Genomic DNA, 27207 nt, shown 5'->3' on the forward strand with positions numbered 1-27207 from the left:
TATATACTACACCACACAGAACACATCCTCTATATACTACACTGCATGGGACACATCTTCTATATACTACACCACACAGGACACATCCTCTATATACTACATCACACGGGACACATCCTCTATATACTACACCACACGAGACACATCCTCTATATACTACACCACACAGAAGAGCTGATAGGTCCTAAATAAATATTGATAATAATAATGTTACAATATTTTTTTCATTTTTGTTAATATTTAGGTTATAATTTCCCACTGTAAACCTTGATTTATGTCAATCACCATCATGTTTTTTCTTTAAAGCTCTATAAATCCACTTCATGTTTTGTGAGGAGCTCAGTGGGTGAGCAGGGCAGTGTTGGAGGCGTGCTTTTCCCCGAGCTGTGGAGAATAATCCTTAGTTCAGTTGTTGCTGTGAAGAGATGGAGTGGTTCTGGCTTGAGAAGAATTGATGCCGGGCAGCACGGGCGATGATGGCTTCTCATTATCCGCTGCTTTATGATTGCGGAGCTGCATAGCTTTGTTTTCTGAGAGGCTGGAGGATTCCTGCTGCCTGGGACTCATTGGAGTAAGACATTACAATACTTGGAGAGCAGATGATTTGCAGCTAATTTCAGCATCTGTTCTGCTTTCTAGTTTCCCATTGAGCTGGTGAGATATCTGGCATCTAAAGGGCAGAACATTGGTAGAAATCCAGAAGTTTAGCAGCAGGGTCCTCAGAGGGCAATGAATGGTGAAGAAGTAGTGGTGGCTTAAGCTTCATACCATTGGGGCAGCAATCAAGGTTAGTACCTTAGTGGGGCCATCATTGCCTCCTCATGTAATGGGGTCTCGGTGATAACATGTGCGCTATGTTTCAGGTACCCGAAGAACAAGAGGTGATGGAGCTGCCAATTCTGTCTTTGTGCTTCATTTTCTCCCGGTCTATAGTAACAGCCACTCAAGGTAAATCCAGTGTAATCCGCCTTGATTTCCCAATGTGTCTGGCAACCTGTGGCTCATTTCCCATAGTCAGACTGTAAGGGCTCATACTCACTTGCGAGAGACTCGCTCGATTCTCCTGTGCATCTCTCGCATGAAAACCTGGCACTGCCGCCGGCATTCGGACCGGAGCGCGCGGCTACATGTATTTCTATGCAGCCGCACGCTCCGGTCCCAGTGCCGGCAGTGCCAGGTTTTCATGTGAGAGAATTGTGCGAGTCTCTCGCAAGTGAGTATGAGCCCTAAGGCTGCAGGTACACAGGAACTCTGGTCGTACGGCCAAAATTAACTCATATTGCTGCTACATCAGGTGAATGGGTTCGTGTTTCCAGCTGCAGAAAGTGGAAACCAGTGTGATGTTTTGTGACTTGCTGGTCTCGGTCGCAGCAGGACCTTGTGGGTCAGGTTGTGTCACTCCCCTGAAAATGCTGCAGCATAGAGCAATGTTTGGCCGAGCGACCTGTGTCACTGCCATAACCTACAGTGCGTGATAGGGGTTGTAGTTTAAAGAGTCCCAGGACAGTGAAGTTCTGGTGGTGTAATTCTATCGAGAATCACGATTCCCCACAGTTTTTATTTCCAAAATTAAAAAAAATAAACTATCTAGACTATGGTGGGTGTACCCTATTAAAGGGTTAATATGGATTATTTGCTGTTATGTTTCGAGTTGATACTTTTTGTGTAAAAAACATTAAGAACTTGTCATTTATGAGTTATATTAATAATAGTAAATTGTTTCTTAGTAACCAAGTGTCCCATCTATGATACAGTTGATTGTGAGAGAAGGATTTAGTCTATATCTGATTATTAAAGGGGGGGCTTTACCTAAATATGCAGCTCATTAGGTAATACTAATACGGTATGGGATGCCACTGATGGTGGGAAGACAGGGGTCACCGCTACCCAGGGCAATGCTCAGTAGGGTGCTGGAACCCCTTCTACCCCTGTACTGTGATAGTTTATTATATTCTTTTACGTTCGGCGCTTATCAGACCCCTGGTGTACGTCTGTAGTAATAAGAGGGGCTACACCCCTTCTCTGAGTACCTGTATAGGGACAGGGGCTGTGTTCCTATACTCCTATATAGCTACAGAATATGACATTATTACTTGGTATAAGATATAACATTCATGCCTGAATATTAATATCCTATTATCCCCAGCTACACCCAGTACACAAATGCATGTTGTTTGGGTTCTAACATTTATGCCCTCTCTTGCCTCATTTCGCAGCATTAGCATTTTGATGTCATACCTTCTATCTGCATCATAACCTTTCATCCCATAATTCAGCCGGCTGCGATGCTACTGTACATGCGAGGGTCCCAGCGAGCGTCTGCAACATACAATGTTGATGTATTGTTCTGATAAATCCGTCTAAGTTTTGTCCCTCCACTCACTGGGATCTAATGCAATATTGAATTATGGAATGATGCCTCATTAGTTTTACAGATTTCAATATAATCAGTTAAATTACATTTCTCATTCATTTTAATGCACTTTTGTGGGCTGAGTATTAGATAATTGGTAAGCAATCAATGCATCCATCTGATCGATTCAATCCCATCTGCAGCAGACCACAATTTTGATTTTCCCTAGTTCTAGTGACTCGCCTCTCCATTTGCCCAGCCAGGTCACAAAATAATGAGGAGCAAACCTTTCTTAGCCGGGACTTAAATATACAGTATATCATTAATATGACTTCTGCAAGAAGGGCATTCCTGTATTAATATTAGACCCCTAAATTTATTTCAGAGCTCACATAAGGCCCTTATATAGGACCTCAGACAACACCATTCTAATAATATTAAACACCAATATATATCTAGCATCCCAGACCAGACCCTTAAATATTTTTTATACTCAAGACTCTTATATCATCAGGCCAAGACCAAATCTTAAATATATTCAGACCCCCTATTTTATTACAATACAATAGATCAGAACCCAAAATGCTTGACTTAGTTCAGACTCTTAGTCAGTACAGTAAAATATTCAGACCTCAGATCAGACAGTATACTTAAAGAACTCCTTCTCTTTCTCCTCCTCCTCTTCCTCCTCCTTCTATTCCTCCTCCTCTTCCTCCCATATTATATAGCACTGTGTACTTACAAGTTCTCATTTTTCCTTTCTACCTAGTAAATTCTTCTTTTTTTTCTGCTCTATGTAGAAACAGTGAGTCTTTTCTGCAAAAATAATTCCCCTCTTCACCTCCTGAACCTGTTGCTTCATCCTCCCCTTTCTTCCATGGACTTTTGCAGTGACCCATGAAAATAAAATAGACCTCCTGTTTATACATAGAGCTTAGAAGGATTCAGCTAGTCAGTTTTTAAAGACGAACTCCCATCAAAGATATCATCCTCTTAATATATTGCAGTCTTGATATTACATAACTCTGTGTACTTACAATTGCTCATTTTGCCTTTCTACCCAGATAATGCTTCTCTTTTCCATTAAGTCTATGACATCACATGATCATAAACTGACTAGCTGAATCCTTCTCAGCTCTATGTAGAAACAGGAGGTCTCTTTTCCCTGCATGAGTCATCACTGCAAAAGTCCCTGGCAGGTGGAAGACCAGAGCAGCAGGGTCAGGAGGTGATGAAGGGAATGATTCATGCAGGGACAAGAGACTTTCTGTTTCTACATAGAGCAGAGAAAATAGAAGAATTTACTGGGTAGAAAGTCAAAATTAGAAATTGTAAGTACACAGCGCTTTATGATATGATGACTGCAATATATTAAGAGGATAAAAACTTTGATGGGACGAGGAGGAGGAGTGCTTCTTTAACCTTTCTTGCTCCCAACTCTTGTTCTGCTCCTTGCAGAGTGTTGGGAGTAAATATTTAGGGAGCTTATTATATTAATGAAGTACCGTAGATGATGACGAGAAAGTACAACGTCCTAACACATGTAGAGTATTGCCTGCTTGTGCTGCCGTCAGTGCTAATAAACGCTTCAATCTTTTCCATCGCTGTGGAGAAAAAAATAGGAAAAACCATGAAGACACAAATACTTCTGCATGGTACTATTAGTTTATATTTTTGGATCCTACTGGTTTAGGAGCCATGTACCCAGATTTTCAGACTATAAGGCCACGTTCACACGTTCAGTATTTTACATTAAGGCTGGAGTCACACACAATGTACAAAAATATGGACCGTATTGTATGGCCGTAATACGCATAAATGGTCCCTAAATAGTGATCCGTATGTCATCCGTTGTCAGGGTGTGGCCGCGTATTTTTCTCATGTAAGCATCCGTATGTAATCCGTATACCGTTTTTTCTCGCAGGCTTGCAAAGCGGACATATAATGGAGCCCAATGACAGATTTTCAAATCCAAATGGAAGAATAGATATAGACACATTGTATGTATGTATGTATATATATATATACATACATATACACACACACACATACAAACACACACACACATATATATATACAGTATATTTCACAGAGTTCTTCATAGCAGAATAGCCGCTAATTCAATTGCCGGCTTCTGTCAAATCATTCCCCAACCCGACATTAAATGACACTTGGTTTACATACCATAAACCATTTCATTTCATGTTTATTTTTATATGTCCCTGACTAGTAATTAGATGAGGGTTTGTGTGCAAAGTTTGGGAGGTGTAGGTGTTAATTTAAGGGGTAATTTGTTGTAAAAAAATGCGTGGGCTCCCGCGGTAATTTGTCAACCAGAGAGGTAAAGCAGGTGAGTGAGGGCAGATTTTAATAGCCATGCGAGGGACCATTGTTTTTGCCCCCCCGGCTACAAAAATCTGCCCCCAGACACCCCAGAAATGGCGCATCTATATGATGTGCCAATTCTGGCACATATCCTCTCTATTCCTATTGCCCTATAGCGGTGGCGAATGGGTTAATATAACAAAGGGTTAATGTCACCATTCGATTGCAAGGTGACATTAAGCCGATTAATAATGGAGAGGTGTCAATAAGACACCGGTCCATTATTAACCCTATACTAAGAAAGGGTTAAAAACCACAGAGACATTAATTACAAAGTCTTTTAATGAAATAAATACAGCAAGTTTTTGACAAATTTTTATTACTCTGGCAATCCCAAAAAAACCATGACCTGCAAAAAAATAACATAAAAAAATCACCAATATCCTTACCTCTCCACCGTTCAGTCATGTCCCACACTGCAATCCTTCAGAAGGGGTTAAATAGTTTACAATGAGGACCAATGCTAATGCGACCAGCCTCACTGTAATCTACTACAAAATGATTTGATTCAGCTCTGCACAGCCTCCCTGGCTGCCTGGAGATGAACTAATTACCATGGGAAAGTTTCTGACTTTTTTCCCACGGTCATTAGTTCATTCTCAGGTCAGCCGGGGACTCCCGCTGACATCACTGAGGCTGCCGGGAGTCCCCGGCTGAGCTGTGAATGAACTAATGACCGTGGGAAAAAAGTCAGAAACTTTCCCACGGTAATTAGTTCATCTCCAGGCAGCCAGGGAGGCTGCGCAGAGCGGAATCAATTCATTCTGAAGCAGTTTACAGTGAGGCTGGTCGCATTAGCAGCGGTCCTCATTGTAAACTATTTAACCCCTTGTGAAGGATTGCAGCGTGGAACAAGACTGAACGGCGGAGAGGTAAGGATATTGGTGATTTTTTATGCTTTTTTTTGCAGATCATGGGTTTTTTTTTGGATTACCAGAGTAATAAAAATTTGACAAAAACTTGCTGTATTTATTTCATTAAAAGACTTTGTAATTAATGTCTGTGTGTGGTTTCTAACCCTTTCTTAGTATAAGGTTAATAATGGATCGGTGTCTTATTGACACCTCTCCATTATTAATCGGCTTAATGTCACCTTACAATCGAATGGTGACATTAACCCTTTGTTATATTAACCCATTCGCCACCACTACAGGGCAATGGGAATAGAGAGGATAAGTGCCAGAATTGGCACATCTTATAGATGCATCATTTCTGGGGTGTCTGGGGGCAGATTTTTGTTGCCAGGGGGGCCAAAAACAATGGTCCCTCTCATGGCTATTAAAATCTGCCCTCACTCACCTGCTTTACCTCTCTGGTTGACAAATTAACGCGGGAGCCCATGCATTTTTTTTACAACGAATTAACCCTTAAATTAACACCTACACCTCTCAAATTTTGCACACAAACCGTCATCCAATTACTAGTCAGGGACATATAATAAAAACATGAAATTAAATGGTTTACTGTATGTAAACCATGTGTCATTTCATGTCGGGTTGGGGAATGATTTGACAGAAGCCGGCAAATTGAATTAGCGGCTATTCTTTTATGAAGAACTCTGTGAAATATAAATATATATATACACAGTATGTGTGTGTCTCAATGACATGTGTGTATATATATATATATATATATATATATGTATTCTATGTGTATATATCTATTCTTTCGTTTCTTTATTAAACCTGTTAGTGCGATTTTACTGTATGGCGCACTGAATTGCCGGCTTTTCTAAAAGACACCGGGTACGTATTTCTCGCAAGTCATACATGTGGTCCGTGTGTAATGCGTATTTTTAGCGCACCCATAGACTTGCATTGGCATGCTGCAATTGGCACGGACCGTAAAATATACGCAAGAAAAATACGACTGATGGGAGCTACCCCATAGAGAATCATTGGTCCGTTTGCAATGCGTTTTTTTAACGCCTCTCACTCACCCATATTCCTCTCTAGTGTGACGCCGGCCTAATAATTGTAAGCCACAATTAGGAATGGAACAATGAGAGGAGAAGTCTAATGGAAAATCATCACCACTTCTGTAATATCACCCACTCTTGGTAACAAATACTGAGGACAAATACTGACCGTGTGAACGAGGCCTAGCATTCTTGTGCCTGAGGTTGTGTTCCCATGAAGCATTAATGAGGCTTTTAATAAAGTCAATGTGATTTCATGAAATCTCCTCACTGTTTAATTTAAAGACGCTGTTTAACTGAGCGGGTGTTTTGTGTGCATTTTATTGTTTATAGACCTCTATTGGGAGTCAGAAAAAAAATAAAAAACGCAGTTTTTCTGAACTAACAAAAAAAGCATAAAAATGCTGCATCAAAAATGCATAAAAAAGAAGAACACATTAAAAAATGGAGCAAAAACCCAATACTCAAACGGGATTAATATTGCGCAGTTTGGTGTGGATGCCAACTGAGTAAATGCAGCAGAAAAATCAGCGTGCATACATGGGGAACGTAGCCTTAGGAAGCAGATGACAACCAATATGGCTGCTTGTACGCCTCTCAAGTGCGGTCAGGCAGGGGCAGATCATCTCCTGGGACAGTAGCCATGGACATTAGTGATCTCACTTTCTCTCTCTACTTTCATAGAATTGCACTTTACATCACTGAACGTTTTTATTTGTGAAATCCATATCTTACGATTGATTGAGATTTGCTGGCAGGGAGAGAACGCTCCGTGTCCGAGAAGTACACTAACCTCCAGCGGTAATAAAGCAGAATGGCCGTGAAATGAAGCCTGTAATAAATCCAGCTCTGCATTAGCATATGAATACATCCGGCACTTACGGAGTGGAAACTGTCATCAAGCAGGATATTTACGGTTGATGAATATACAGTCATGGCCCGAAAATGTTGGCTCCCCTGAAATTGTTCCAGTATTTCCCCCAGAAAATTATTGCCCATTCTGGGGGCTTTGTGTGAAATGATGTCAAATTTCCCAATTTTCCAGTCTTTTTTTTATATTATTCCAATACGCACAAAGGAAATAAACATGTATGTAACAAAATTCATAATTGCAATCATTTTCTGTAACAATTTCTAGGGTGCCAACACTTTCGATCATGACTGTATTATTTGCATTGTGTATTAATAGGTTTATAAGACTCCTGCCTTGTGGCTTAAGAGCAGATTATGAGATTAGAAAGATCTTGCATCTATCTTTCATAATCAGCACAACTCCGTCCTATAGGATATAGTATATGGGGTAATGGCTCTAAGGACTGATAAGGCTTTGCCACTTTCTAATAAAGACCCTTAGGCTGGGGTCAGATTTGCGAGAAGCTCGGACGAGTCTCGCACCTTAATACCCGGCACTGCCGGCGGCATTCAGATCGGAGTGTTCAGCTGCATGTATTTATATGCAGCTGGGCGCTGCGGTCCCGAGTGCAGGCAGCAGTGCCGGGTATTGACGTGAGAGACTTGTCCAAATGTCTCTCAAGTCTGACCCTGGCTTTAAGCAAATTCAGGCAAACTCTGAACTCCATGGACTAGTTATATCCCCAAATTGTGTGAATGACGTTCTCCATGTGTAGATCCTTATGCTCCCCTGCATAGCGGAGGATCAGGAGCGGCCAACATGTAGTAGCCTGGTCCATAAACTGGTGGAGACTAGAGTATGCTGCAATTAGATCCTCCTGGACTTGAGGGGCGCATGGAAATAGGGTGTGATCCAGGACATAGGTTAACATTGGTCATGTTCTGCACCTGGACTGGTCAGCTCAAGGCCTCTTTCACACGTCAGTGGCTCCGGTATGTGTAGTGACAGTTTTCTCACGTACCGGAGACACTGACACACGTAGACCCATTCAAATGAATGGGTCTATGCACATGTCAGCGTGTTTTCACGGACTGTGTGTCCGTGTGCAAAATACGCTGACATGTCCGTTTTAACACAGACACACGGCCCGCAATACGAGCTGCACATGTGCACACGGAGAACAGTTCACACTGTCCTCCGACCGTGCTCATGGACGGCTGCCGGGGAAGAAGCGCTACTATTAGCTGCTGTTCCCCTGCGGCTGGTGCTGACCGCGGCTGACATTCTGTTCTCCTGCTCTGCCGGCAACAGCGAGCAGGAGAGAAAGAATGAATGAAAACCCGATGTGGTGTCGCCCTCAGTTTGTGAACCAACCACAAGAAACTTACAGCTGGGGGCTGCAGCCCTCAGCTGTCAGCTTCATCAAGTTTGGTTCTCAAGAATAGAGGGGTCCCCACGCTGTTTTTTTTTTTAAAATTTAAATAAATAATTTAAAAAAACCGGCGTGGGGTCCCCCCTATTTTTGACAACCATCCTGACTAAAGCTGACAGCTGAGGGCTGATATTCTCAGGCTGGTAAGGGGCCATTGATCTTGGCCCCCCCAGCCTAAAAACAGCAGTACCCAGCTGCCCAGAAAAGGCGCAGCCCCCAGCTGTTAATATCTAGATACTGTAGTAAACTCCAGCAGCATTTAAGGGGTTAAATGAACATGGTCATTGCCGACACTGGATGTGACTGATGCAGCAAGTTATAAGCTATAGTGTACAGCCGACAGCTGCTGGATTGTCACCCATAGGGGGATGCTAGTCTCTTATATCACAGGTCAGTAAAAAGATGTATTGGTGGTCACTAAGGGGTTAAAAAGTTAATAAGTTTACAAATTGACATAGTAGTAATAACATTAAAAATAGAATTTTATTATGGATTTATTAAAGGGTTGTTCTAAACATCATTTTTGAGGAGCCCTCCGATCTATTGCCTCCCGTCTTTCTGCTTGCTGTGGCTTGGCGTGCTGCTGATTGACTGACAGCTGAGCTTAGACCATTGACATGGTTGTGCTGCCGGCCTGAACTGTGCATTGTCCTGTGCTGCAAGCAGAGGCAGATTTGTCTTCACAGCATTGTTGGAGCGGACGGCACTGATCTAGTAGTGATACAAGTTGTATAGCAAAGCACTTATTGGCATGGCACTATTTAGTATAGTATTACTTACAGTAGTGTCAACACTAAAAAAAATAAGTAAAATAAGAATTATAATATTGCCAATGATCGTACTTCCAAAATGTCTGTGACGCCTCAATCTAAATAATTCAAACCCAGTTATAAGAGAAATCTCTCTCCACTTGTTAGTTTGCTTCAATGTATCACTTCAGTAAAATGTATCAACCTGAATTCCAGGCTGTTTGTCTCACAGAGGATTGTCTAGGCAGGTTACTAGAGATGAGCGAAGCCGAATTTAAAAGTTCGGGGTTCGTATTGGACTGTTAGGCTGGCGTCACACTAGAGAGGAATATGGACGAGTGAGAGGGGTTAAAAAAGCGCATTGCACACGGACCAATGATTCTCTATGGGGCAGCTCCCATCAGCCGTATTTTTTTGCGTATATTTTACGGTCCGTGCCAATCGCAGAATGCTGCGATTGTCAGCGTATTACAACCGTAGTACGCCAATGCAAGTCTATGGGTGCGCTAAAAATACGCATTACACATGGACCACACGTGTGACTTGCGAGAAATACGCACCCGGTGTCTTTTAGAAAAGCTGGCAATTCAGTGCGCGATACAGTAAAATCACACTGACAGGTTTAATAAAGAAACTAAAGAACAGATATAGACACATACATATTATATATATATATACACAGTGGGGCAAAAAAGTATTTAGTCAGTCAGCAATAGTGCAAGTTCCACCACTTAAAAAGATGAGAGGCGTCTGTAATTTACATCATAGGTAGACCTCAACTATGGGAGACAAGCTGAGAAAAAAAAATCCAGAAAATCACATTGTCTGTTTTTTTTTCCTTTTATTTGCATATTATGGTGGAAAATAAGTATTTGGTCAGAAACAAGCAATCAAGATTTCTGGCTCTCACAGACCTGTAACTTCTTCTTTAAGAGTCTCCTCTTTCCTCCACTCATTTCCTGTAGTAATGGCACCTGTTTAAACTTGTTATCAGTATAAAAAGACACCTGTGCACACCCTCAAACAGTCTGACTCCAAACTCCACTATGGTGAAGACCAAAGAGCTGTTAAAGGACACCAGAAACAAAATTGTAGCCCTGCACCAGGCTGGGAAGACTGAATCTGCAATAGCCAACCAGCTTGGAGTGAAGAAATCAACTATGGGAGCAATAATTAGAAAATGGAAGACATACAAGACCACTGATAATCTCCCTCGATCTGGTGCTCCACGCAAAATCCCACCCCGTGGGGTCAGAATGATCACAAGAACGGTGAGCAAAAATCCCAGAACCACGCGGGGGGACCTAGTGAATGAACTGCAGAGAGCTGGGACCAATGTAACAAGGCCTACCATAAGTAACACACTACGCCACCATGGACTCAGATCCTGCAGTGCCAGACGTGTCCCACTGCTTAAGCCTGTACATGTCCGGGCCTGTCTGAAGTTTGCTAGAGAGCATTTGGATGATCCAGAGGAGTTTTGGGAGAATGTCCTATGGTCTGATGAAACCAAACTGGAACTTTTTGGTAGAAACACAACTTGTCGTGTTTGGAGGAAAAAGAATACTGAGTTGCATCCATCAAACACCATACCTACTGAAAAGCATGGTGGTGGAAACATCATGCTTTGGGGCTGTTTCTCTGCAAAGGGGCCAGGACGACAGATCCGGGTACATGAAAGAATGAATGGGGCCATGTATCGTGAGATTTTGAGTGCAAATCTCCTTCCATCAGCAAGGGCATTGAATATGAAACGTGGCTGGGTCTTTCAACATGACAATGATCCAAAGCACACCGCCAGGGCAACGAAGGAGTGGCTTCGTAAGAAGCATTTCAAGGTCCTGGAGTGGCCTAGCCAGTCTCCAGATCTCAACCCTATAGAAAACCTTTGGAGGGAGTTGAAAGTCCGTGTTGCCAAGCGAAAAGCCAAAAACATCACTGCTCTAGAGGAGATCTGCATGGAGGAATGGGCCAACATACCAACAACAGTGTGTGGCAACCTTGTGAAGACTTACAGAAAACGTTTGACCTCTGTCATTGCCAACAAAGGATATATCACAAAGTATTGAGATGAAATTTTGTTTCTGACCAAATACTTATTTTCCACCATAATATGCAAATAAAATGAAAAAAAAAACAGACAATGTGATTTTCTGGATTTTTTTTTCTCAGTTTGTCTCCCATAGTTGAGGTCTACCTATGATGTAAATTACAGACGCCTCTCATCTTTTTAAGTGGTGGAACTTGCACTATTGCTGACTGACTAAATACTTTTTTGCCCCACTGTATGTATGTATATATATATATATATATATATAAATATATATATATATATACACATACACACACATACACACACACATGTCATTGAGACATATATATACAGTGGGGAAAAAAGTATTTAGTCAGTCAGCAATAGTGCAAGTTCCACCACTTAAAAAGATGAGAGGCGTCTGTAATTTACATCATAGGTAGACCTCAACTATGGGAGACAAACTGAGAAAAAAAAAATCCAGAAAATCACATTGTCTGTTTTTTTTTTCCATTTTATTTGCATATTATGGTGGAAAATAAGTATTTGGTCAGAAACAAAATTTCATCTCAATACTTTGTGATATATCCTTTGTTGGCAATGACAGAGGTCAAACGTTTTCTGTAAGTCTTCACAAGGTTGCCACACACTGTTGTTGGTATGTTGGCCCATTCCTCCATGCAGATCTCCTCTAGAGCAGTGATGTTTTTGGCTTTTCGCTTGGCAACACGGACTTTCAACTCCCTCCAAAGGTTTTCTATAGGGTTGAGATCTGGAGACTGGCTAGGCCACTCCAGGACCTTGAAATGCTTCTTACGAAGCCACTCCTTCGTTGCCCTGGCGGTGTGCTTTGGATCATTGTCATGTTGAAAGACCCAGCCACGTTTCATATTCAATGCCCTTGCTGGTGGAAGGAGATTTGCACTCAAAATCTCACGATACATGGCCCCATTCATTCTTTCATGTACCCGGATCAGTCGTCCTGGCCCCTATGCAGAGAAACAGCCCCAAAGCATGATGTTTCCACCACCATGCTTTACAGTAGGTATGGCGTTTGATGGATGCAACTCAGTATTCTTTTTCCTCCAAACACGACAAGTTGTGTTTCTACCAAACAGTTCCAGTTTGGTTTCATCAGACCATAGGACATTCTCCCAAAACTCCTCTGGATCATCCAAATGCTCTCTAGCAAACTTCAGACGGGCCCGGACATGTACAGGCTTAAGCAGTGGGACACGTCTGGCACTGCAGGATCTGAGTCCATGGTGGCGTAGTGTGTTACTTATGGTAGGCCTTGTTACATTGGTCCCAGCTCTCTGCAGTTCATTCACTAGGTCCCCCCGCGTGGTTCTGGGATTTTTGCTCACCGTTCTTGTGATCATTCTGACCCCACGGGGTGGGATTTTGCGTGGAGCACCAGATCGAGGGAGATTATCAGTGGTCTTGTATGTCTTCCATTTTCTAATTATTGCTCCCATAGTTGATTTCTTCACTCCAAGCTGGTTGGCTATTGCAGATTCAGTCTTCCCAGCCTGGTACAGGGCTACAATTTTGTTTCTGGTGTCCTTTGACAGCTCTTTGGTCTTCACCATAGTGGAGTTTGGAGTCAGACTGTTTGAGGGTGTGCACAGGTGTCTTTTTATACTGATAACAAGTTTAAACAGGTGCCATTACTACAGGTAATGAGTGGAGGAAAGAGGAGACTCTTAAAGAAGAAGTTACAGGTCTGTGAGAGCCAGAAATCTTGATTGCTTGTTTCTGACCAAATACTTATTTTCCACCATAATATGCAAATAAAATGAAAAAAAAACAGACAATGTGATTTTCTGGATTTTTTTTTCTCAGTTTGTCTCCCATAGTTGAGGTCTACCTATGATGTAAATTACAGACGCCTCTCATCTTTTTAAGTGGTGGAACTTGCACTATTGCTGACTGACTAAATACTTTTTTTCCCCACTGTATATTTATATTTCATAGAGTTCTTCATAGCAGAATAGCCGCTGAACGGCGGAGAGGTAAGGATATTGGTGATTTTTTATGTTATTTTTTTTGCAGGTCATGGTTTTTTTGGGATTACCAGAGTAATAAAAATCTGTCAAAAACTTGCTGTATTTATTTCATTAAAAGACTTTTTAATTAATGTCTGTGTGTGGTTTTTAACCCTTTCTTACTATAGGGTTAATAATGGATCGGTGTCTTATTGACACCTCTCCATTATTAATCGGCTTAATTTCACCTTACAATCGAATGGTGACATTAACCCTTTGTTTTATTAACCCATTCGCCACCGCTATAGGGAAATGGGAATTGAGAGGATAAGTACCAGAATTGGCACATCTTATAGATGCGCCATTTCTGGGGTGTCTGGGGGCAGATTTTTGTAGCCGGGGGGGGGGGGGGGGGTTGGCAAAAACAATGGTCCCTCTCATGGCTATTAAAATCTGCCCTCACTCACCTGCTTTACCTCTCTGGTTGATAAATTTACGCTGGAGCCCACACATTTTTTTTATGACAAATTAACCCCTTAAATTAACACCTACACCTCCCAAATTTTGCACACAAACCCTCATCTAATTACTAGTCAGGGATATATAAAAAAACATGAAATGAAATGGTTTACTGTATGCAAACCATGTGTCATTTCATGTCGGGTTGGGGAATGATTTGACAGAAGCCGGCAATTGAATTAGCGGCTATTCTGCTATGAAGAACTCTGTGAAATATAATATATATATATATATATATATATATATATATATATATATATATATATATATATATATGTGTCTCAATGACATGTGTATATATATATATTCATTCTATGTGTCTATATCTATTCCTTCATTTGAATTTGAAAACCTGTCATTGGGCTCCATTATATGTCCTTTTTGCAAGCCTGTGAGAAAAAAAAAAAAAAACGTATACGGATGCCATATGGATTACATACGGATGCTTACATGAGAAAAATACGCGGCCACACCCTGACAACGGATGACATATGGAGCACTATTTAGGGAACATTTATGCGTATTATGGCCATACAATATGGTCCATATTTTTCTACATTGTGTGTGACTTCAGCCTTAGCGTCCGGCGCTAAACGCCAAACAAGGACTTCTCCTGGAAGTCTGTTGCAAGGTCCAGGGGAGAGAGAGAGAGAGAGAGAGAGAGAGAGAGAGAGAGAGAGAGAGAGAGAGAGAGAGAGAGAGAGAGAGAGAGAGAGAGAGAGAGAGAGAGAGAGAGAGAGAGAATAGGAGAGGGAAAAGGGGAGAAAGAGAGGGAAAGGGGGGAGAGGGAGAGGGGGAAAGGGAGAAGTACAAAGAGAGAGGGAAGGGGGGAAAGGGAGAGGTAGAGAGAGAGAGTAGGAGAGGGAAAGGGAGACAGAATGGGAAAGGGGGAGACAGAGGGAAAGGGAGAAAGGGAGAGATAGGGAGAGGGGAAAAGGGAGCGAGAGAGGTAGAGGGTAAAAAAGAGATGTAGAGAGAGGGACAGGGGGAGAGAGGGAGAGGTAGAGAGAGGGAGAGGGAGAGATAAAGGAAGAAGAAGAGAGGGAGAGAGAGGGAGAGGAGAAAAGGGAGGGGAAAGGGAGATAGAGAGAGAGGTAGAGGGAGAGAGGGGAGAAGTAGAGGATGAGAGAGGAGGGAGAGGTAGAGGGAGAGAGAAGAAGAAGAGGTAGAATGTGAAAGAGGGAGAGGTAGAGAGAGGGAGAGAGAAGGAGAGAGAAGGAGAGGTAGAGAGAGGGAGAGGGTGGAAGAGGGAGAGGGAGGGAGAGGGAGAGAGACAGTGGAAGAGGGAGGGAAAGGTAGAGGGAGAGAAACGGTGAGGTAGAGAGGGGGAGAGGTAGAGAGAGGGAGAGGGAGAAGGGGAGAGGTAGAGAGAGTGGGAGAGAGAGGTAGAGAGGGAGAGAGAGAGAGGGAGAGAGGTAGAAAGGGGAGAGAAAGAGAGGGAGAGGTAGAGAGGTAGAGGGACAGAGAGGGAAAAATGGAGGAAGAGAGAAGTAGAGTGGGAGGGAGAGGTAGAGAGGGAGGGAGAGGTAGAGAGGGAGAAGGAGTGAGGGAGAGGTAGAGAGAGAAAGGGAGCGAGAGAGACAGAAAGGGAGAGGTAGAGGGAAAGAGGGAGAAAGAGGGAGGGAGAGGGAGTGAGGGAGAGGGGGAGAGGTAGAGAGAGAAAGGTAGAGGGAGAGACAGAAAGGGAGAGGTAAAGAGAGAGGGAAAGGTAGAGGGAGAGAGGTAGAGTGAGGGGGAGAGGGAGAGGTAGAGAGAGGGAGAGGGTGGAAGAGGGAGAGGGAGGGAGAGGGAGAGAGACAGTGGAAGAGGGAGGGAGGGAAAGGTAGAGGGAGAGAAACGGTGAGGTAGAGAGGGGGAGAGGTAGAGAGAGGGAGAGGTAGAGAGAGGTATAGAGGTAGAAAGGGGAGAGAAAGAGAGGGAGAGGTAGAGAGGTAGAGGGACAGAGAGGGAAAGAGGGAGGAAGAGAGAAGTAAAGTGGGAGGGAGAGGTAGAGAGGGAGAAGGAGTGAGGGAGAGGAGGGAGAGGGGGAGAGGTAGAGAGAGAAAGGGAGAGGGAGAGACAGAAAGGGAGAGGTAAAGAGAGAGGGAAAGGTAGAGGGAGAGGTAGAGGGAGAGAGGTAGAGTGAGGGGGAGAGGGAGAGGAAAAGGTAGAGGGAGAGAGGGATAGCGAGGGGAAAGGGAGAGAGAGGGGGAGAGGTAGAGAGAGAGACAGGTAGAGGGAGAGGTAGAGAGAGGGGGTGAGGGAGAGAGAGAGGTAGAGGGAGAGGGGAAAAGGTAGAGAGAGGGAGAGAGGTAGAGAGAAGGAAAGAAAGGGAGATAGAGGGACCGTTAGAGGGACAGAGAGATAGGTAGAGGGGAAGAGCAGGAGACGGGGAAGAGAGGGAGAGGTAGAGAGAGAGGGAGAGGGTGAGAGAGAGAAGCAGAGAGGGAGAGGGAGAGGGGAAAAGGTAGAGAGAGAGGGAGATTGAAAGTTAGAGGGAGAGAGGTAGAGAGAGGGAAAGAAAGGGAGAAAGAGGGAGCGTTAGAGGGAGAGAGGGATAGGTAGAGGGGAAGAGCAGGAGACGGGGGAAGAGAGGGAGAGGTAGAGGTAGAGAGAGGGTGAGAGGGGGAGAGAGAGTGAGAGGTAGAGAGAGAGGGAGAGGGTGAGAGAGAGAAGCAGAGAGGGAGAGAGCGGGAGAGGTAGAGGGAGAGAGACGGAGGGGGAATTTTTTCCCGATCCAAAGATTGCAAAAAATTGAAACGTAAAGTATTTTAGAAACTTAGTCTTTCATTAAACAGCGATGCCTTCTTGTTATATATGTTTCTGGAAAAGCTGTGTGGCTATCATTATGACTTTTTCAAGAGGCCCCAATGAGTTCTGATATATTCTTTCCTGACCCTTATATTTTATATCAGACCCCTGTATGTATTTCAGGCAACAGGAGAGTTGCCTATATTACGATCAGGCCTGAGATCAATCCCCTATAATAATATCAAATCTCAGATGAGACCCTTATATTAAAATGATACACCCAAATTTAGTTCAGAATGTAGATAATACCCCCTATATTCTTTTTAGATCTCAGATCAGTCCCCTGAATAAAAATCAGGCCTCAGATCAAACCCCTGAATATCAGATCTCCCACCACCCCCCCCCCCCCCCCATTTTAAAACTATACCCTTACATACTGTATATTTCAGACTGTAAATCACTATTTTATTATGAGACCCCAGACCAGACCCCCAAAGATACGTTCATATCTGATAGCTAAGAGTCTGTGAGATGATCTGTAACATAGAGGGCGAGAGAAGGATATGGTCTATGAAAGGTTTATAAATGTTGATGTGGCGAGGGAAGAAAATTTCTGGCGGTATGCATGGATCACGCCTTCCCAAATACCAGCAGCCAAAAGTTGTCAAGTATGCCACAATACAATTAATAGTATTTCAATAAAAGCGTCAGCTCGGTGCACAAAAAAGAAGCCCTCACCTAGCCCCAGATTCAGAAAAATAGAGAAGCTATAGGTCTCTGAAAATAGAGCCATTTTTTTTTTTTTTTTTTTTTTTTACAAACTTTGGATTTTTTTTTCCAAAAGAACCTGTACATGTTTGGTATCTGCAAACTTGTAATGACTTGCAGAATCATAAAGGCAGGTCAGTTTTTGCATTTAGTGAACATTGCAAAAAAAAAAAAAAAATTCCAAAAAACAATTGTGGAATTGCACTTTTTTTTCCAATTTCACTGTAACACATTTTTTTCCCCCATTTTCCAGTACACTAAATGGGAAAATCAATGGTTTTGTTCAAAAGTACAACTCGTCCTGCACAAAGAATAAGTCCTCATGCCCATATTAATGGAAAAATAAAAAAGTTATGGCCCTAGGAAAAAGGGGAGCAAAAAAACAAAGGCCAATAAAGGAAAATCCCAAGATCGTGAAGCTCCTTTGCTTTTTTAAACTTATTGGTGTTTGGCTTTGACAAAACTATGAAGTCATTTGTGGATTACATTTGTTTCTTTCCTGGGGATTTCCCGCATCTGAAACGAATTTATGGGGAAAATCTGAACATCCCCGCAAGAGAAATTGACATGTTGCGGATTTCACACGTGCACCGCAGATCAGTTTACGCTGCTTAAAGAAAGCATGGCAGGCATGAGATTTCTATAAATCCCGTCCATTTTGCTGGAACTGTAAGATGCTGCTTTATTTTTTAAAGCAGCAAAAACATGCAGCATTAGAACCTCACATACACCTACGCTAGAACGCCTATTAGAAACCGTACCCACTTAGTGACACACGAGTCGGGTTTTAGCAAAGATGTATGTGACAGGGATAGTATTATTATTATTTATTATTATAGCGCCATTTATTCCATGGCGCTTTACATGTGAGGAGGGGTATACATAATACATTCAAGTACAGTAATCTTAAACAATACAAGTCACGACTGGTACAGGATGAGAGAGGACCCTGCCCGCGAGGGCTCACAATCTACAACGGGATGGGTGAGGATACAGTAGGCGAGGGTAGAGCTGGTCGTGCAGCGGTTTGGTATGATGCTAAGGCCACATTCACACATTCAGTATTTGGTTAGCAAGACTCAGCATCTTACATCAGTATTCATGAGCCAAAGCCAGTGTGAATGTGGCCTTATCATGACGAATTTGTCTGCTCTGTTGATCCAAACCCACTCTACACTGTCCACTTTTCAAAAAGTTGATGGAGCTGGCCAAAATTGGCATAAAAACACCAAAAGTGTCCAAATTTTTTCACAGCTATGAGTTGGGCAAAAAAAAAAATTGGCATTTCAAATAGTTTTGCGCTAGAGAATTAGTGTAAAACTGTTTGATGAATTAAGGTCTACATGGTAAATGGGGACTGAATACACAAAACCATAGAAGATTTTTAATGAAGGCTGTTTCCAAAGATCCTAAGTAACAAATCAAAGCGAGCTGACAACCAATAGTGGTAGTGCGATGGCCACAAGTTGGGTGGTCACTCACCCTCTGTCACCTGTGGAGACCAGGAGAAACTGCTGAATACATTTTTTAGGCCGGGATCACACATGCGAGGAATACGGCCGAGTCTCGCATGGTAATACCCGGCACTGCTGTCAGCACACGGGAGCAGAGCGTGCGGCTCCATTTATTTCTATGCAGCCGCACGCTCCGCTCCGGAGTGCCGGCGCCAGAGCTTGGTTTTAACCTGCGAGACTCGGCCATATCTCGCTGTGTGTGATCCCGGCCTTACACATATTTCCGCAGAGGTAGAGACTTTTAAGTCCTCGATGAGGAAGATATAATTACAACATTTTCAGCAGATGACACATTTTTCTCTGCAGTCAGAGAGGATATAATAAAAAATGAAAGTATACAAATGGGTTTCATAAATATTAATTTGTTCTTCCTTGCAAAATGTTATAACAGCACATCATAAATGTACATTAATTCATGCACCGCTGCCCAAATACCTAGTGGCAGCCCATTCATGAAGCCAATGAAGCAGCACATTTCACCCCTCGTACAGATAGGATCCTGATAAGGTTAGGCAGCCGGCAGCATTGCTGCATATTGTGTGCCGTCCAATGAGGAGAGCTATTAATTACAATCTCATGGTAAGTTCTGCCCCGTCTGAGTCTTGAAGCCTCCACAGTTCAGCAGCGGATACGTCACTTGATAATTCTTGAGCATTTCAGACATCTAGAATATATGGGTGTGCTTTTCTAAAAAGAAATCTAATTCGAAGGGTGTTTATACTATTGTTTTAATGTAATGCATTTTCATTATTCCAAACCATCCAATATAAAAATAAAGCAAGTTTGCAAATAGTCTTGATTAAACCCTACCGCTTAGTATACACAGCTCCTATACAGACCAATGTGTTTCCATGGCTACAAATTGACATGTGCTGACAGTTTGATGCTGTAGGTATACTCCTTGCTAAACAAGAAGTGTGACCACAGTATTAGCAAGGACGTTTTTACAAAGAGTACTAGCTGAAGAGCCCGGCGTTGCCCGGGCATAGTATCTAACTGTGGTTAGTTATAACAAATTATATTGATATATTGCACATAAATTGTCACTGTATGCCATCTCCTCCTGTATATAGTGTATATCTGTGAGTCATCTCCACCTGTATATACCTGTCTATCAACTCCTCCTGTACATAGTATATACCTGTATGTCATCCCCTCCTGTATATAGTATATACCTGGATGTCATCTCCCCTGTATACAGTATATACCTGTATGTAATCTCCCCTCTATATAGTATATACCTGTATGTCATCTCCTCCTGTATATAGTATATACCTGTATGTCATCTCCTCCTGTATATAGTATATACTTGTATGTCATCTCATCCTGTATATAGTATATACCTGTATATTATCTCCTCCTGTATGTAGTATATACCTGTATGTCATCTCCCCTGTAAATAGCATATACCAGGATACCTCAGTCCCTCACTTGCCCTGCACTTATCCCTTACTAGGGAACTGGCAAGTGTGGACACTGGTCCCTCCGCTGTACTAATAAAACTCCAAGGAAAATAACAGACAGGGAAAAGCAAATAACACTTAGCTTCCTCTGCAGTCATGCACTGGACCGCAGAGAAAGGCACCTGAACACAGCTTCCAGTAGGAAAACACTGCTCCAGATCTGCTGCAAACACCACTGCTCAAGATAGCTTGTCTCTTCAGAACGGTTGGCTTCCAAATGACCGGTATTACCAACAGAGAGCTACAGCACCAGGTGGCCTTATAAAGGAAGGTGGGAGGGGCACCCACCTGCATAGATAATTAATACAATGCAGTAACACCAGTGGCCACCAGGGGAAAAACCCACCAGCAGACTAACTAAAGTTGTAGTAACACCAGCGGCCACTGGGGGGAAAAGCTCACCAGCAGACTCACTAAACTTGTAGTAACACCAGCGGCCACGGGGTCAAAAACCAATATCAACCCCCGAGGGCCAGAAAGGAAAAAGGTTTATATAAGAGTGTCCAGATCCAAAAATGGATTGTGACAATATACTTGTATGTCATGTCCCCTGTATGTTGTATATATCTGTATGTCATCTCCTCCTGTATATAGTGTATACCTGTATGTCATCTCCCCTGTTTATAGTACTGTATATACCTGTTTGTCATCTCCCCTGTATATAGTATATACCTGTATGTCATCTCCCCTGTATATATTATATACCTGTATGTCTTCTCCCCTTGTATATAGTGTATACCTGTATGTTATCTCCAGGTTCCCTCCCATCTGTACACGGTGGAGGCACAGTGAGCCTGCAGCACAGAGCATTTCAGTGTGGCGGCTCTGCCCTGAGTGTAATACCATTTAGTTAGAAATGATAAAGAAGGACTAATTTAGAGTGGCTTTAGTTGTAGCTGTATAAATAAGTTTAAAGCAAACAAGGCATTGTCAGTTTGGCGCTGTTACACCGATTAATATGACACTTGGGTTGGAGAAATCTGTCTTGTGTTTTTTTTTTTAATCTTCGTTAATGAGATGCTTCATGCCAAAGAGAAGTTCCTGACTCTGGGCTCCCCCTTGCAGTCTGTGTCAAAAGGCTCATTCACACGTCAGTATTTGGTCAGTATTTTGCATCAGTGTTTGTATCCCAAAGGCAGGAATGGAACTTACCGAGAAAAAAAAATAATTGAAAGACTGACTCCTGTTCCTTATTTTGGAGACATTCCTGGTTTTGGCATACAAATACTGATGAAATACTGATCAAAAATACTGATGTGTGAAAGAGGCCAAAGGGTGGTCTGTGTCAGCACGGTAATAAATTGTGTTATTTCCAGCTTTACAGAAGGATAACAACACCATAGAAATGATAAGAATATTAGGCCTCAGTTACCACAACTGTCTACAAGGGAAACTGTTGATTATAGCAACCAATCACAGCTCAGCTTTCATCTTTTAAACAGCTCTGGTGAACTGAAAGATGCTTAGTTATTGGTTGCTTTGGGCAACACAGGCAGTGTAATCTGTTGTAGTCAAGAAGATGTGCCTATGAAATATAAATATATATTAGATATTTATTAGATATATATATTTGATTAGATATTCTATATATATTAGATTAGATATTATATGGGGCTTTGCGTATGGAGTAGGCAGGTCTATGTGGAGTGGGCAGGGCTATGTGAAGTGGGCGTGGCTTGACACACACATACATACATACCATACATACACTCATTTTTATATATATAGATTTGAGAAATTATTTTATTCTTATGTGGTTATACTGGAGCAGAAGAAATAGTTAAAGTATTTAGAAGGAATAGCATTTAATAAAATGACTTCTTTATATAGCCAGTGACTTTAATGGATTTGGATGCCATCCCTTGTACCCTGGTGGTTGGGTTATAAAGGTTACCTGTGGCAAATCGCTTCATGGGGTTTTCGAGGATTTTAAAAAATAACTAATTTCTTCCGAAAACTGTGCCACACCTGTCCATAGGTTGCGATTCTGCAGCACCAGAGACCCCAGATTCATCATTGCTGTTTCTCCAATTTTCTGGATTGATTTGCTCCTTTTTGGTGGCTTTAATATTTGTGCCTTATCCTCTGTATGTTTTGTGCCACTTTTTAAGTTGTTTTTCTTATTTAAGATTTTTAACAAAAGTCGCATTTTTTCGGCACAACTTTCTCCAGTTTCCTTCTGGTACAAGGTTTCTGAAGGCGTTTTCAAATCGGCCATTTCTTTTTTTACTTTTTAAAGGATTAACAATTTTTGGTGCTGAAAAGTTGCAAAAAAACAAGTTAAAGGCAAAAATTAAAAGCAGTTTTGATATTGCGCCAAATGTGCATCTTGTAAGCCATTTTGAAGAATTTGACACAAAAAATGTCAGAAGATACAACAAAACAAATAATAAATTGACAAATAAATTGCAAATGATTAATTGGGCCCTATATGTCTATAACCTATAAATATAATAATAACCTCCAGTATAAGGTAAATTATGATAACCGGCATAATCTGTGTGTTGTAGGCGCCTGCAGGCCTGGTTGCCACCCTACAAATGGCTACTGCGAGAGTTCTGGAGAGTGCAGGTATGTGCTGTGCAGAAGACGTCATTTTATGCTGGGCGTAGGACAAGGTCCATTCCTTGGTCGGACACTCAGACCGGCACTGGGTATAGCATGTAATGTTCCTGTCGCTCATGCTTTCTTTGTTGTGTTTTCCAGGTGTCACGCAGGCTGGAAAGGGCCATTCTGTGACCAGTGTATCCCATTCCCTGGTTGTGTCCATGGAAGCTGTGATAAACCCTGGCAGTGTCTCTGTGATGAAGGCTGGATCGGTAGCCACTGCAACATTGGTGCTTGTCATTTCTACACAGGGGAAATTTGTAAAAATGATCAATTTTAATAATTGCCATGCAGGTGCTGCGCTCTTTCATGAAAAAAAAGCTTAGTCTGATTCTGCAATATATACAAATGATGGAGAGGTTCACGTACGAGGCCACCTCCATATTCCAAACATTGGGACGTGGATCGTGGGTAAGGTTATGTGTACACATATGCAGAAATTTCCTAAGAAAAAACGGACTCCTTCCCAGGAAATCTGCAATTTTTTTTGCATTTTTTTCACGTTTTTATCGCGTTTCTTGCTAGTTTTTTTTTTTTGCGAATTTTTCACGTTTTTTTCCGGAGCATCCTAATACAATGAAATCCGCAAATTTTCTGCAAAATTAATGAACATGCTGCGTTTTTTTCCGCAATGCGTTTTTTTTTGCGGAAAAAAACGCATCATGGGCACAAAACTTGCGGAATTCATTCTAATATTAGGATGCTTAATGTATGTGTTTTTTAAGCGTCTTTGCAGGGGAAAAACGTTAAAGAAACGCGAAAAATCCTGAACGTGTGAACACAGCCTCAAAGACAGCAGATAGACAGTGGCCTAAAGATGGCAACTGTTCTCTATATATGGACTTTATGATGGGTGTCTGCTCCAGCAAAAGCACTGCAGTGGAGTCGGCGATGACATTCAAGGCCCCCATACTAAATAAAAGCTGGACAAACCCATCTAGGATAGGCCTAAAGTGTAAAGTGGTCTCACAACACCTCCGCTGACCAATGGTTGTTTGGTGGGGAAAAAAGCCGCCGTTAGAGGATTCTGGCTCATAGATTACACAAGAGTTTTCCTCAGTATGGGGGATGTTGGGACAGAGAGTCATCTGTCAAAGAATTATTCTTCTGTAAAGGGAAAAACACAGAAAAAAAAAACCTTGGGAGACCACCATGTTTTTTTGTGTGTTTTCTCTTGAATTTATGTCCTATCTTAACCTTTTTTAAATTTAGTGTAGTCGCAAGTATGAGGACCCTTAACGTGGCCAAAATATCTACCAATATCTCATGTATTTTATATATCCTCTTTCATCTTTTTATTGCACTTTTTTATTTTTTTGTACGATGCAGCCAGGCCTTTTAGTGTTGGTTGGGTGATTTGTGTTGTCTGTCTTGGAAATGCACTTATATAGTGCTGGGCAGCTGCCTGATCTAATAGTATGGGTGTCCTCAATAGGCTATAAGCCAAACACTGTTCATCACATGTACCTGTGTGACTGGTGACCTATACAAGCCTCATTTGTGTGACTGGGGCCCTACACATGCCTCATCTGTGTGACTGGGGCCCTATACAAGCCTCATCTGTGTGAGTGGCGCCCAACACATGCCTCATCTGTGTGACTGGGGCCCTATACAAGCCTCATCTGTGTGAGTGGCGCCCTACACATGCCTCATCTGTGTGACTGGGGCCCTATACAAGCCTCATCTGTGTGAGTGGCGCCCTACACATGCCTCATCTGTGTGACTGGGGCCCTATACAAGCCTCATCTGTGTGACTGGCGCCATAAACAAGACTCATCTGTGTGACTGGCACCCTATACAAGACTCATCTATGTGACTGGCATCCTATACAAGCCTCATCTGCGTGACTGGCACCCTATACAAGCCTCATCTGTGTGACTGGTGCCCTATATAAGCCTCATCTGTGTGACTGGCGCCCTATACAAGCCTCATCTGTGTGACTGGGGCCCTATACAAGCCTCATCTGTGTGACTGGGGCCCTATACAAGCCTCATCTGTGTGACTGGTGCCCTATATAAGCCTCATCTGTGTGACTGGCGCCCCATACAAGCCTCATCTGTGTGACTGGGGCCCTATACAAGCCTCATCTGTGTGACTGGGGCCCCATACAATCCTCATCTGTGTGACTGGGGCCCTATACACGCCTCATCTCTGTGACTGGCATCCTATACAAGCCTCATCTGTGTGACTGGCGCCCTATACAAGCCTCATCTGTGTGACTGGCGCCCTATACAATCCTCATCTGTGTGACTGGCGCCCTATACAAGCCTCATCTGTGTGACTGGCATCCTATACAAGCCTCATCTGTGTGACTGGGGCCCTATACAAGCCTCATTTGTGTGATTGGGGCCCTATACAAGCCTCATCTGTGTGACTGGCACCCTATACAAGCCTCATCTGTGTGACTGGGGCCCTATACAAGCCTCATCTGTGTGACTGGGGCCCCATACAAGCCTCATCTGTGTGACTGGCGCCCTATACAATCCTCATCTGTGTGACTGGGGCCCTATACACGCCTCATCTCTGTGACTGGCATCGTATACAAGCCTCATCTGTGTGACTGGCGCCCTATACAATCCTCATCTGTGTGACTGGCGCCCTATACAATCCTCATCTGTGTGACTGGGGCCCTATACACGCCTCATCTCTGTGACTGGCATCGTATACAAGCCTCATCTGTGTGAATGGCGCCCTATACAATCCTCATCTGTGTGACTGGCGCCCTATACAAGCCTCATCTGTGTGACTGGCGCCCTATACAAGCCTCATCTGTGTGAGTGGGGCCTTATACAAGCCTCATCTGTGTGTATTTTTAATACTAGGCAAACACCCCCTCCATGAATTGGTGGGTTTGTGAGTGGTTGCTTTAATAGTATTTTGCGTATTTGCTACCCCCACCCTTATCTCCTGCATCATGTTAGTGCATTGGTAATCTGACCTGGAGTTGGTAAGGCTATTTTCTTTCTAAGGTTTTTCTTGAATTTATGTCCTATGTGAGCCATTCTTATGTATGGTGTCTTTTGCTTTGGTCTCCCTTTTGTGAGTACATCTTCGCATATTTGTGAATCCTCACAGCACGCGCACTAGGGATTCTCAGGGGCCAGTGTCAGAAACTGGGGCACAAGACTGCAAATATGCTATTTGCATACATGTGGTAACATGCCAAGTAGACGAGTGGGGCCTCACTCAATATAAGTGCATTAAGAAGGGACAAATACGTCTAGTCGGAATGCGCTAGAAATATGCAAATTGTATACTTGTGGTCACATGACCATTGTGTGATCCCAAAGCCGGGGAATCGCTACACCACGCAGTGCACACAATATGAGAGTTCAAAAGTCTGCAGTCACTGTGTTTAGGGGACTGATGAAGATAGCTGAGTGCTGTTTTCCATTGGACCCATAAACGATAAATGGTATGGCACCATGCATGCCCAACTGCCACCTGCAATCAGACACTTATCACCTATCCTGTAGATAATAGAGATGGGCAGACCTCTGGATGTGCGGCCGAACAGTTAAAAAAAAATTAGGGTTCGGATACCATAACAGTACCCGGACCCAAATCACGTGAATGGGGAGCGCGAATATCCAGTGATTGCCACGCTGTCATGTACATGGCAGCGCGGCAAACACTGCTTCTGAATGGCGGCAAAATCATTATGGCTGGTTTGACAGCCGCGGTTTCCACGCTGTCAAATAACAGCATGAACCTGCAGCTATGATCAGAGGTAAGAATTTTACCTCCGGTCACTGGCGTCGAATGATGGGATAACTGCTCCCACTGCCTGCTGCCGCTAATAACAGTGAGAGCAGGCAGCGGCTGATGGGAGTATTCATCAAAATAAATAAATAATTTAAAAAAAGGGTGGGTCCCCAGTATTTTTAATAACTAGC

At 42.8% G+C, this 27207-nt stretch overlaps 1 protein-coding gene across 1 annotated transcript in view; it reads left to right on the plus strand.

Moving 5' to 3' along the window:
• The first annotated feature begins 371 nt into the window (after positions 1-371).
• DLK1 (delta like non-canonical Notch ligand 1) overlaps positions 372-27207 on the plus strand; it is a 46620-nt gene continuing 19784 nt past the window's right edge. Inside the window, exons 1-5 of the mRNA XM_073577989.1 lie at positions 372-571; positions 640-787; positions 864-948; positions 23215-23275; positions 23411-23541. Of these exons, the coding sequence (XP_073434090.1) occupies positions 885-948; positions 23215-23275; positions 23411-23541 (256 nt within the window). The 5' untranslated portion in view covers positions 372-571; positions 640-787; positions 864-884. The remainder of the gene's footprint in view (positions 572-639; positions 788-863; positions 949-23214; positions 23276-23410; positions 23542-27207) is intronic.

Source organism: Dendrobates tinctorius, unplaced genomic scaffold, assembly GCF_039654945.1.
Source record: "Dendrobates tinctorius isolate UK_male_01 unplaced genomic scaffold, ASM3965494v1 ptg000058l, whole genome shotgun sequence".
Taxonomy (NCBI): domain Eukaryota; kingdom Metazoa; phylum Chordata; class Amphibia; order Anura; family Dendrobatidae; genus Dendrobates; species Dendrobates tinctorius.